Below are 13,658 nucleotides of genomic sequence, written 5' to 3' on the forward strand. Positions count from 1 at the left end.
ACATGTGTTTATCAAATAATAGCTAAATAAAATGTTGAATGTATATCTACAAACATGATGATATGCCCTCTGACCCCTACCTGTCTTGATAGGGTTAATCGATTACATTCAGTTAATCAATTAGTACACCAGACTGCCTACATACCCATACAAGCAAAAAAAAAGTGGGGGGATGTCATAAACATCTTAATTTTGTCAAATAATGCATTATTCTAATATGGTATTAAGTTTCATATTTTCTTTTACATTGTTTTATTTTTTAACTAATTTTTAATTTACCCTTGATTTCATATGACTGACCTCTTTTGAACGATACCATTTGTACATTTACAAAAACATATTTTTTGTCAACTATTATGAACATTTCATATTTTTCAGATGAATCCCCAGTGTTGACTAAATACCACCATGTGATTGCCATTGTTTGTTTTTCAAATATGAAGTACTCCACACTGATATTCTGTAAATCAAATAAATTCAAAATTAGATAATTAAAACATGTTTTACTCTTATGATAAGGATAATAATGTTTTTCTTTTAAACATGTCACAAGTACAAGTAATTAAGTAGCCAGTTGGACAGTATATTTATGTATTTTATTTGAATAGGATACACATAAAAAAGATAATTCATAAGGATTCAACTCATCACAATGTTTTGAAGTCTTCTACTATACTCAGTAAACCTTACTTATCTGATTTGATGACTATATTATTTTATTTGGTGGACACAATAAAAAAAAATTATGTTCACAAACATTGCAACCCAATACAACTATAAACATTATAATTTTAAACAAAAACAAACTTCAGCAAACTACCTTTATTATGCAAAAATTTCCTGTCTTTGCTTCATACTGTATATATATATATACACTAAAAGCTTTATTATCTGACATCTATCAGCCCTGGACAGTGACAGATAGGTGAAAACTCTGGTTATTATAACACTCCACTTACAATATTTTACAGGAAAAATTTTCACACCTTTTAAATGTCATAAAGTACAGTATTTCTGTACCATTGTTAACAGTAACAGTTTTAAACAATAATAAGTGTTGTAAAAAACCTTAAACCTGACATCTACTGGAACTACTGACAAATGTATATTACTGTCATTATTTTTTACTTATATCTGCATACTACTTGTAACTTTAGTAAATGAAATTAATTAGAAAGCACACAAAATCATTATGAGTACCTCTGTTTGGGTTATCTAACTTTGCCAAAGCTAGTCCAAAGCCCAGTTTCAAAAGTAGGAGGTTAGTTCGTTGCTGAACTCAAACCTTGCCAAATATTGAAAATTGGTTCAAATATACAAGATTATAGAACCAGGGCATACCCTGAAAGCAACATGCAGTGTTATTGTCTTAGCACTGCAAAAGGTGGACTATGGCAAGCTCCTCGGTCACAATGGGTAGGACTAAAGAAGATCAGAATTGCTAGTTGGAATATAAGAGCATTAACAGGAAGGAGTGCAGGACTTGCAGATGTTTTGAAGAGGATGAAAGTACAGATAGCATGCATACAAGAGACAAGTTGGAAAGAAAGTAAAGCACAGGGAATCGGGAAATATTACATACTTATCTTTCATGGGAATACAAGGAAAGGAAATAGGGTAGCAGTTGTATTGTGTGCATAAATGAAAGAGAAAGTGGTGAAAGTGAAAAGGTTGAATGACAGAGTGATGGTGGTGAAGCTAGAAATAGAATGTTGCATATTGAATGTAGTATGTGCTCCACAAGTGGGATGCAATGATAAGGAAGAAGAAGAGTTCAGAGGGTCTAGACAACATGCTGCAGAGCATACTGTGAGAAGAGTTCATTTCAATGGGGGCTGCTCTAATTGGATACAATAGACAGGACAGATGTGGCATGGAGGACAGAGAAATAAGGAAGGCTTGGAGATTTTACAGATGGTTCAGGCATGTTACTTGGCTATAGACAATACATTTTTCCACAAAAGAGAAGAACACCTGATAACTTACAGAAGTGATAATGTTAGGAGTCAAATAAATTAATTATTATTTAAAGGAAAGTAACTGAAAAGAGTGAAAAATTGTAAAGTTATGCCAGGGGAAAGTCTCACAGGCTTTTGATGATGGATTATGAAATGAAAGGTGCAGGATGGTGGAATTAGAAAGTGCAGACAAATGTGAGGGAAAAAAAGGTAATGGGTGGCAGCAAATCAATGAAATGTAAGATTTGTAGGCATGCATAGTAGTGAAGAAAGCAGTGGTTATTGCCAAACAGAGTGCAGATACAAGGCTGTATTAGAATTTGGAGGGAAGAAAGAGGGAGAAAATTGTGTGTAGACTAACCAAAGATATGGGTATGGTGAAGTTTATTAAGGATTATAATTGTAAGTTGATTACAAATGTGATAGTTGTTAAAAATGGAAGGGTAGCATACTTCAAACACCTAATAAATAAAGAAAATGAATGGGAGAACTGTGAGAAAGTATGAAAAGTGAGGTGTTGGAATATGTGGTGTTAGAGGAAGTAGGGATAGAGTTGGAGAAAATGAAAAATGGGAGGGCATTAGGCCCAGACATTATACCTATTGATGCATTTAAGAAGCTAGGAAAGCTAGAGTGCCTGATGCTGTGCATACTTTACAGTGTTATAATGACAGAAAGGAAGATCCCAGATGCATGAAAGAAGAGTATCCTTGTGCCAATATTCAAAAGGAAGAGCAATGTGCAAGATTGCTGTAACTATCAAGGCATAAAGTTGCTGTTTCGCACAATGAAGCTTAGGGAGAGGGGTTGAGGACTAAAGACTGACAGCAGAGATAGAAATAGTGAAAGAACAATTTGGGTTTATGCCTGACTGGCTAACAATGATTGCCATATTTTCATTGAGGGGGTTGATGGAAAAGTTCAGGGAAAAAGACTTATACATGACATTCATTGGCATGGTAAAAGCTTATAACATAGTATTGAAAGAATTAATATGGTGGCTCTTAAAAAAGAGGAATGTACCACAGCCATATATGAAGTTGATCCAGGATATGTAGGAAGGAATAGAAACAATTGCAAGAAGTGTGTTAGGGGATCCTGGATCAACTGTGAAAGCAGACAGATGAGCGAGTAAAGAGGTTAAGGGAAGAAAATACAGAGCATGGTTGAGGTGTAGAGAAGTCAGTGAAAGAGTGTGTGACAGACAGATGCCAATAAAGCTGAAAGGGAAGGTTTATAAAGTAGTAAACAGACCAGTTATGTTGTATGGGGTCGAATACTGGAGTTTAAGAAGGAAAAAAAAGGAGCAGATGATGAAAGTGGCAGAGATACTGATGTTGAGATGGATGACAGGGGTGTCAAAAGAAAGTGCATCAGGAATGAAACCATTAGGGAGAGAGTGAAAATAGTACCAGTTATGGAAAAGATGAGAGAAACTTGCATTAGATGGCTTGGCCATGTGTAAAAAAAGAAAAACGGAGTATGTTCATAGGAGAGTTATATATATGACAGTGGAAGGGAAAATGACAAGAGGAATACTAAAGAAAAGGTGGATGGATATAGTGAGATAGGACATGAAAAAAATGAGGTGTCAATGTAGCTCTGACACTGAAGAAAAAAGGAGTAGAGAGCAAGGACCAGAAAAGCAGACCCCAAGTAATTGTGAAAAATGCTTAGAAGAAGTTGGGTTATAATTCAACGAATTCAAAGCTTACTTCTTCATTTCTAGAACTGTGTTTGATATGAAAATAAAAACAGTTAAAAGCATACATTTCAGATTTTATCATTAAAATTAAATAATTATAATTATATTAGAATATATATATATAATCTGTGCCTAATTTTGTATTGTAACATTCATACACAGGATGTTTGTTTTAATCGTTTTTAAATTATGACTTATACTTGTGTCTTTGCTTATTTTGGACATTAACAATACAAAAACATTTTTCTCATGAGTATTATAACTTCCAAACAATGAAAAATTGATTTTGTACTAAGTATATGTTATAAGAGCTACAAATGTCCTAAGCAATAACATCTTTGAAGAAAATAGACCCCTAAAATCTAGAGCACACACACAGAGACACATTGTTTGAATATCTGGAAAAGCTAAGGCATGAAAATTTACTATGGCAACATTTATTTAACATTTATATTGATGTATTCATTTTGAAATAATCAATTACTAACTGAGGCCTTAACCCTCGCTGCCGAGACATCATTTATTGTGTATGTCACAAGGTTTTAGTTGATGATAATACATAGTTAGTACTATAGTAGAGAAAATGAAAAATAAAATATAAATATTTACCTTAACCCTATCACCACAGGTATCCTTTACTGTGCAGAACACATTGTTTTAGTGTCTTACATTCAAAATTTTATTAAACTACTTTATGTTTATGTTATACCAATTAGTATAGCATAAAATCATAGCTAATAATCCATATTTTAATAGTATGTAAGTTTTAAGTACTTAATTTTATAAAGCAATATTTAAAAAAATCCCGAATTTCCTTTAGTGTAAGAAATGTGACATATATTCTTTAGGCATACCCTCTTCTCTATTTTATTCACCACCCCTCTAATAAGTACGAAATTTAATGTAAATTAATCACTATAAAATTTTTATTACTTACACAAACCATAATTTTTATAACATTCAATTTTGTTTGGTTACAGAGCTATCAAATAGAAAATCAGACCATCTCACCACACCCACTTGTCACATCCTCTATTTCAGGATTTTTTTTAATAGTCCTCTTATACGTTTAATTCTATATTATGTATAACCAATAGATAGCCAAGGTTTTCATCTATCAAATGACATATTATATTGTATTGTTTTCTGAACGACAAATTGTAAATTTCTCTGTTAGTACAAGCTTCGTTTTCCCAGGAAAGATAATGACTAGTTTGCATGAATTTGCAATGACTCTTTTTGCATAGTAAGAAAGCCAGGAAAATAATGATAATTAGGGGAAATTGTCAGCTTTTTGCATGTTATTATTCTGTGTTCTTCGGTTTATTATTTAATTACATAAAAATTATTTAGTGCATTACTACCATTAGTATAAAAAATGTAGGCTTAAATGTCATCAACAGTTGACAGTAAAAAACAGAAGACCCGGGTAAGTACTTTATTTCTTGCTTTTCATCTTTTTCTTTATTTATTATTATAAAAATAACTAAAATGTAAAAATGGGGATCTCATTAGGTTAGATTAGAGGTAGAATAAATAATAATATAACAAAATTGTTTTACAAAGTACACACGGAAGCAGCTCATGGGTAATGTAATTCCATAGCTTAATGTTAGCTGCATGTTCCTCAAGTGATGTACAACTTATAATGCTGCAAGTAGTAGTTAGACATGGTTCAAAGGACAATAAAACAATAAAATTTAATTATAAATAGATGTATACTGTTACGAGTTTAAACCTAAAGATAAATGGATATAGTTTCACGCTACATTTGAAGTCATTCTAGAAAGAAAAGGAGGGTAATTTAGATTTATTTTGATTTGTCTGTGAGGGGGGGATCAGGTCAGTCAAATTGACCTACCTTGTATAGAGTTAGGGTAGATAAAATAACAGATGAAATATGAAGTTTTATTGAAAACAAGCATTTGAAATGTATTTAGGAGGTTTTAGAGATTACACAAATGAAATTTCAGATTTTTGAGGTGAAGAAAAGTATTTTTGATCTTAACATGAAATTCACTTTGCACACGGACTAGTAAAAACAAATAAACAATATATTCATGGACAAATCTATATTTTAGTTTATTAAAAATACTTCATTAAAAAGTATGATTTTTTGCATGTGAAAGACTTGTAATGTTAACAGAAAGACTGCCAAATTTTTTGAAGATATACCCACTATATTGAAAGTTAGAAGTATTAAATCAGTAACGATTTCAAACAAGTACAAAAAGGTCACGTGGTCAGTCAATTTGACCCAGCCCATGTCAGGAGAGTTAATCAGAATTAGGTTTTCGATTATTTCAAATATTGCTATTATGTTTGTTTGATGTTAAGAGCAGTTACAAAATTGGTGGATATGGGTTTTTTTCATGATCTGAAGGTCTAGGGTTTGATTTCCTAATGCCATTAAATTTACTTGTACTATCTTTGTTATTGCAAAGCTGCTAAGGCTATCTGCTACTGTCACAAGTTAGTTTTGAGCTACTAACTACAGGGAAGGTAACTGGCTGGTAGCACACACACCACCAAACCTCTGGCTACTTAAGTATTAAGTAAAGTGTAAATTTAATGTTTTATTACATTGTGTTATGTTTCTAACTTATAATTATGTACCTGCATTCTTTAATGTTATAAAAGCAGGCACAGATCTGGAGAGGGGCAAAAAAGAGTACAGACCCCTCTACATTATTGTTTCAGATATTAATAACTGTATTCTTTAATGTTCTATAAACAGATGTGACCTAGTGGATGGGTCCTGAGGGATAAAACCACACATTTCTTTCAGAAATTAATAACTGGAGTATTCACTGTGGTGTAAGTAAATACAAATCTGAGGAGTCTGAGGTTCCTTCATTTTTTCAGAAGCTAATAAAAAAAAACAGCCATATAATATCTAAAAGAAATACTAGATGTCAGTGTGTTTATTTGTTTGATCTATTTATTACCATAAAAGTTTTTCTTTCAGTTTTTCTGAAATCAATACAGCTTTATCTGCTATTTTCTCTACCATATCTCAAAATGCAATTGGTCAATCCGACAGACCTTGTAACTACCAAAAAAAAAATCGATATAAACCTAAATTAAGTTTTTTCTTTCTAGAATGACTTCAAATTGTAACATGAAACTACATTCGTTTATCCTAAGTAGCTCTAAGTTCCTGACAATATACATCTATTTATAATTAAATTTTATTGTTCTATTGCCCTTTGAACCGTGTCTAACTACTATCCTCACCATTAGAAGTTGTAAATCACTTGTGAAGGTGCAGCTCGCGTGTGTGCCTTGTGAAACATTGTTATTATAATATTATTATTATTTATTTTACCTAATACATTTTCTCTTAGCATCTCATCATCCTTATTTTATACACCACCCATTGAAAAAGTACAAAATTAAACGTAAATTACTCGCTTTAAAATCGTTGTTGCTCAGGCAAACTATAAATTTTAAAGTATTCAAATTTGTTTGGTTAGAGAGCTATCAAATACTAAATCAGACCCCTCTTGCCACATCCACCGGTCACATCATCTCTTTCAGAATTTGTTCATAGTTCTCTCTTATGTTTCATTATATATTACCTATAACCAATACAAAGTCAAGGTTTTCATCTATCAAATGACGTATTGTATAACGTTATGTTCTGAACAGTTGGATGTTAATTTCACTCAGAGTACCAACATCGTTCCCATAGGAAAGATAACGACTACCTTGGATGAATTTGTAACGGCTCTTGTCGCATAGTTAGAAAGCCAGAAAAATTTTGAGAAGTAAGGGAATTTGTTTACTTTTTGCATGTTATCAGTCTATATTCTTTGGTGCATTATTTAATTAGATAAAAATTATTAAGTGCATTACTATCGTCACTATAAAAAATTGGGGTTAACTCTCCTCAAAAAGTGATAGCAAGAAAAAAGAAGATTGGTTAAGTATTATATTTCTTGTTTTTCATGTAAATTCTTCATGTATTATTAAAAAAGTAACTAAAATGTAAAAATAGGGATCCTTCTAGGTTTGTTAAAATTAGGTCACACTAGTGGAAATTCAGGATTTTTTCAAATAGTGCCTTGTAGAATTAAGAACTTAAAACTTGTATACTATCAAAATATGGATTATTAGCTAAGATTTCTTGCTATTCTAATTGGTATAACATAAACAAAAAGTAGTTTAATAATATTTTGAATGTAAGACACTAAAACATTGTGCTATGTGCAGTAAAGGATACCTGTGGCAATAGGGTTAAGGTAAATATTTGTATTTTATTTTTTATTTTCTGTACTATATCACTAACTTTGTATTACCATCAACATACAGTGCAATGAAATGTTTAAAATTAACAAATGGAAATATGTACATACCTTTCAACTCTTCATAGAAAGCCACTAGAATAGTCTTATTTTTTTATATGTGCCTTTATCTTTTCACTTATAGTTTATTTTAATTTTCCTTTCAAATTCTTCATCTTTCATTTATCCCGATACATCAATTTATGCCAGCAAGGCTTTATAAAGTTATTTTGGCAGATTCCCTGCAGAGATGCATTGCCTAAACACGATGAAGTTTATACACGCTGTGTTGTTTATAACCTTTCACAATCCAGGTGACAAGTAAAATGTATGAAAATCATTAAGCTGTTCAAGTATGATCTTTAAAACAAACATGATACATAATTAACTAAAATATAAAAGACCTAAATACAATTTAATTGTCTTTCTAACTATAACATATTTAGGTAAAACTACCGTAAGTGCTATAGTCAGTCAAGCAGACAACAATACTAAAGACAGTAAAATATACACCATGAGTAAAACTGCACGCCAATTTCAAATTATCCATTGGTGCTGTAGTGGTGTCAATATTTCAAACACGCATACACTAGCATTTAGATACTTGTGTACATTGTCAGCTTATGTGGATAAGAGTGAACCGCTGCTAAATTTGAGATTTCTCATAGCACGTAACATGAAAACTGCAGTTTATTTTATTTTTTAAGCATTTCCTTTAAAACAAAGGAATTAAAACTTAGATAAGATAAAAATTCAAACTATAACATGCATTATAATGTTAATTTGACTGACATATATTGATAGTAATGTTATTTAAATAAATTTTGAATGTAACATAGTAAGTACTGCATGCAGAAAGGACTTTAAAAATGGTGGCAGGTGCCATAGGGTTAACTCACCATATAGTAACTTAAATTCATTTTGATATGTTAATGATAATATAAAGTAAACAATTGCTTAATTATTATATTAGAGATTTTTTTGTTAAAGGTAAAATTAAAAATAAAATCTTTGATGTAGAGGCCTAATGCAGACCTGAAGAAGAAATAATTTGAGTTATGGAATGGCTCAAGACTTATCAAGATTGTTATGTTTCATATGCTTGCTGGCTAGATTGATATCATAAAGCAATTCGTGTCATCCACAAGACTAGACTTTGAAATTTAGCATCTTAGTAATGATTGCTTTCATGTTAGAATACAACTTTATATCACCAGTTCATTTGAGGGTGTTACATTCTGCAGTGGAGACAAAAGTGTTGTAGACTTCTCAGCTGGCATTGTAGAACAAGAACTGGATCAATTCTACTTCCCATCTCTTGTCATTCAGTGGCTTCATGGGTAACTGAGAAATGTATCAATTCTACTTCCTATCTCTTGTCATTCAGTGGCTTCATAGGTAACTGAGAAATGTATCAATTCCATTTTCTTACTTCTTGTCATTCAGTGGCTTCATAGGTAACTGAAAGATGTATCAATTCTACTTCTATCTCTTGTCATTCAGTGGCTTCATAGGTAACTGAGAAATGTATCAATTCCATTTTCTTACTTCTTGTCATTCAGTGGCTTCATAGGTAACTGAGAAATGTATCAATTCTACTTCCTATCTCTTGTCATTCAGTAGCTTCACAGGTAACTGAGAAATGTATCAATTCTACTTCCTATCTCTTGTCATTCAGTGGCTTCATAGGTAACTTAGAAATGTATCAGTACTTTCCATTGATGAGTTAAGCTGAGAAATCCATGTATATGCTGTCAGTCAAGCTGAAAAACATCTCTACCTTAGCATAATTGACTTTTTTTTTAATATGTCACATTGACAAAACTTGAGAATAGCTGCCAGTTGGTTTCCAAAATTTGCCACAGTTGCCTAGTTTCCAGGAGTTTCTTTAATAGTTTTTTTATTTTTTATGTGATTTCTGAAAATAAAAAAAGAACTTTTCCTTAAATATATGTACATACAGATATGTATATATACATATATATATAGAAAGAAAGAGAGAAAGAGAAAGAAAGGAACTGAGTATTCTGCCCTTTTCCCATTAGTTAACAGCAACAAATGTGCTCAGTAAGGTAAGACTTAAGAAAAGAGGTGATGTTATAAACATTCAGTGAGTTTGGCAAGTGAATTCATAAGTATTTTTTTTTGTTTTGTTTTGTTTTGCAGCCCTTATGTTTTGTTATTAGAGACATTGGCTACTTTATCTATCTGATAATACTAGTCCTACCAGTACTCTGGAGTTTCTGGATTATTGCACACATTGTGTTTTTTTTTCCTTTTAAAAACTATTTTGTACTTTGCTTCTAGTCTCTTAAGTGTGTTCCTTTTCTTTTCTTATAGGCCTTCTGGATTTGCAGCCACTTCCCGTGGAAGCTCTTAATGATGCTAAACTAGAAGATCTTTATAACTTCTCCCATTTCAACTCAATTCAGACACAACTTTTTCATACATTGTATTACACGGACAATAATGTGCTTCTTGGAGCACCCACTGGCTCAGGGAAAACCATTGCAGCTGAAATTGCAATGTTTAGACTTTTCAGGGAATATCCTGGAAGTAAGGTTGGTAATAATAATAATATGTATTTTACTTGTTAGTGTTTAGAATTTATCAGTTATTGTTCATTTGTGAGAAATGGTCTGAAGGAGTTTTTTTCATAATAATACAAATATTGCTTTATGTTTAATGTGGTAATGGAATTTTGAAAAAATTGTTTTATATATTTTTAATAGTCATTTCAAGATTAGTAGAGTGAATTTCATAGCACAGTATCACATTCCATGTTGTCTTTGTTATAGTTTTAGGAGTTTTACTTAGAAGTAAGATTGCAGAAGAAAAGATGGTATAAGTGTATATAGTGGGTTTTTTCTTTTTTGTGTGTGTCAAATGTTTATGGAGTAGGTTTTGCACTGTTTAATGTACAATATTTTCTAGGTGGTTTATATTGCTCCACTAAAGGCTCTTGTAAGAGAGAGAATTAAAGACTGGAAGGTCAGACTTGAAGAGAAAATAAATAAAAAGTGAGTGATGTTTAGTATGCAGTTTGTTTTTGGAGTATCCATGTGTTACCCTAGTTTTCATTGATTAAGGAGAAAGCCTAACATCACAAAATAAAGAAGATGCTATAACTTCAATAATCAAAAAAAGAAAATTTTACTCAAATCTGTGTATGGTTGGAATCCTATCAAGGTGGCTCAGCAATAAGTCTACAGGCTTATGACACAAAAATTGGGTTTTAGTACATATGAAGAGCAGAGCACATTGTGTAGTTTTGTGCTTAACAACAACTTATTCCAAACCACTATCGAATTCACTACCAAACTTTTAAATTTAACTGGAGAAAAAGCTTTAACCACAGCCATCTCCAAACCCTTAAGTTGGTTGAGACATGTCAAAAGATATTCTGTAACTTGAACTCAGATACAGAAAAAGTTTATCAAACCACCTCAATGACAAACATTTAAATATTGCATTTTAAAGTCTAAAATAAAGAGAATTCCTCCATAAGCTTTTTAAACATTTATATCGTAAGAAAGCAATCAGATTTAAAACTAAAATTCATAAAAAAAGCAACACACTCAGAACAATACCTTAACTTGTTCCATATGGGCTCGGTCATTTTGATCAACCTTGTAACTGCCAGGTATCTATGAAAGTATCCACCCTATAACTTTTGATATGGTACATATAACTTCATAAACTTTGGCAATCCTTTTTTTTTTTTTTTACTAAAAACTCAATTTTTAAATGAGTGTTTAATAAAGATTTGCCTGTGAGTAAAAGGAGTGACAATCTTGACTAGTTCGAGTGCAAGGTGATTTTCATGTTAAGAGTAGAGATATTTGTATTCATCTTACAGTTTTCAAATTTTGAATGCATAACTTCTAAACCTCCTAAATGAATATCAGATTTTTTTTATCAGTAAAACTTTATATTTTATCTGTTACTTCCTTTAATTCTATACAAATTAAGTTGATTTGATAGACCCTGTAACCACCATAAAAATTATATGAAATAAGTCTAAATTCTCTTTTTTTTTTCTAGAATGACTGCATATTGTAACAAAAAAAACAAAATTATTCATCCTAAATAGCTTATGACAAGTAACAGTCTGCATCTGTTTAAACTTAATTTTAATTTTTATTATGCTTTGAACCATGTCTAACTAATAATCCTGCCAAACAAGTTGTAAGTCACCTAGTGAACATGTAGATCAAGTTACCACATCAAATTACATATCAAACATTCTACTCACTAATATGCAGTGAATAAATGTCACAATTTGAATACAAAGAGAGATTGGGATTTTATTCAAATATTTCCTTTTAAACTTAAAAAATGAAAACCTAGATAATATTAAAAGTTGTAGTATTAACTATGTTTTAGTGCCAGGTTTATTTGTGGAAGTTTATGATAAGTAGTCTAATTTTGAATGTAATTGTGTAAACGTTTGCACATATAGCAAGAGGGTTAATTGAAAATATGCATACTCTATACAACAGAAACTAGAAAACTTGGAGTGTTCTATGCAAATAGTTGTTACGTCTCTGGTCGTTTGTTAATTTCTGGTATAAATTCTTCCCGAGAAACTTCTGCGATACAAGTCCTTTCTTAAATAAAACTAGTTGATTCTTTCTCAATACAACTTTGCAATATACAGAATTTCCATGATCACTTTAACTTAAACACACGCTATAATTCACAATGATTCACACACTTTACTTATGGTTACTACTGCTCACTTGACTCAATTATCTGTCTATCTGCAATTATTATCTCTGCTTTATTTGCTGGGCTTATATATTAAAATAGAGGGCATCTGGCAAACACTCGAGCCTTCATGATCCTTCTAGAAACTCATCACGTGTTACCAGCATCACTTGACTTCCGCTGTTGTGACAGTGTCCCTTCCTTAGTATTGTTCGTCCCAAACAATAGCCACTTACATTAAACCAATAGATAATTAACAATAACTTGATTAAATGTACAGAATTTACAAATACAAAATTAAAATTCAACAAAGTATTTTAATTTTACGGGCCATATCTTCTTCTTTACTGGTCTCTGTCTCGTTGGCTTCTGCTTCACGTGGGATTCATCTGCTCCATCAGGAAATGTCCTATTATCGGTAACAGTCACATCAGTGGTAGTATCTTCATTAAGGGCTTCAATGTTTCCCATCTCAAAACCGGGTAGAGTTTCTTCAGTTTCGACAGTGGCTTTTTCAGGTGACACTTCTTCAGCAGCATCATTTGTTCCGTTGTTCACGTCGTTCCAACTGAAATGTCCTGGACCGTGATAACGCCAAAGCCTGTTGGCATGCACCACCTTTGGCTTACCTCGCTGACAACATTTTATTCGGAAAGTCACGTCTGAGAGATGATCCACTATGTCATATGGGCCTTCCCATGTAGAAGACAACTTAGGAGACTTCCTTTAGGTCTTCCTGGGATTATACAAACACACCTTGTCTCCTGGTACAAAGCTGACTTCAGTAGATCTCTTATCATAACATGACTTATTGGTAGTATTCTTCTTACACTGGCTCCTCATATGTCCTTGCTATCCACAGTTCCAACAACCTTTTTGGGTAACAGCCTTCCCTGCCATGGCATCTTTCCTGTGTTTAAGTTTCCAGCATTGAGCTTTCTTGTGCCCAGGTTTGTTACAGTGCCAGCAAAGTCCCTCAAACCTCTCTAAAAGCTGACC

At 32.1% G+C, this 13,658-nt stretch overlaps 1 protein-coding gene across 1 annotated transcript in view; it reads left to right on the forward strand.

Moving 5' to 3' along the window:
• Nucleotides 1-13,658, forward strand: part of LOC106456962 (activating signal cointegrator 1 complex subunit 3-like) — a 266,949-nt gene that overhangs the window by 167,314 nt on the left and 85,977 nt on the right. The window contains exons 23-24 of the mRNA XM_022382757.1: nucleotides 10,290-10,510; nucleotides 10,884-10,969. Coding sequence (XP_022238465.1) covers nucleotides 10,290-10,510; nucleotides 10,884-10,969 — 307 coding nt within the window. The remainder of the gene's footprint in view (nucleotides 1-10,289; nucleotides 10,511-10,883; nucleotides 10,970-13,658) is intronic.

This window comes from Limulus polyphemus, unplaced genomic scaffold (genome assembly GCF_000517525.1).
Source record: "Limulus polyphemus unplaced genomic scaffold, Limulus_polyphemus-2.1.2 Scaffold275, whole genome shotgun sequence".
Taxonomy (NCBI): domain Eukaryota; kingdom Metazoa; phylum Arthropoda; class Merostomata; order Xiphosura; family Limulidae; genus Limulus; species Limulus polyphemus.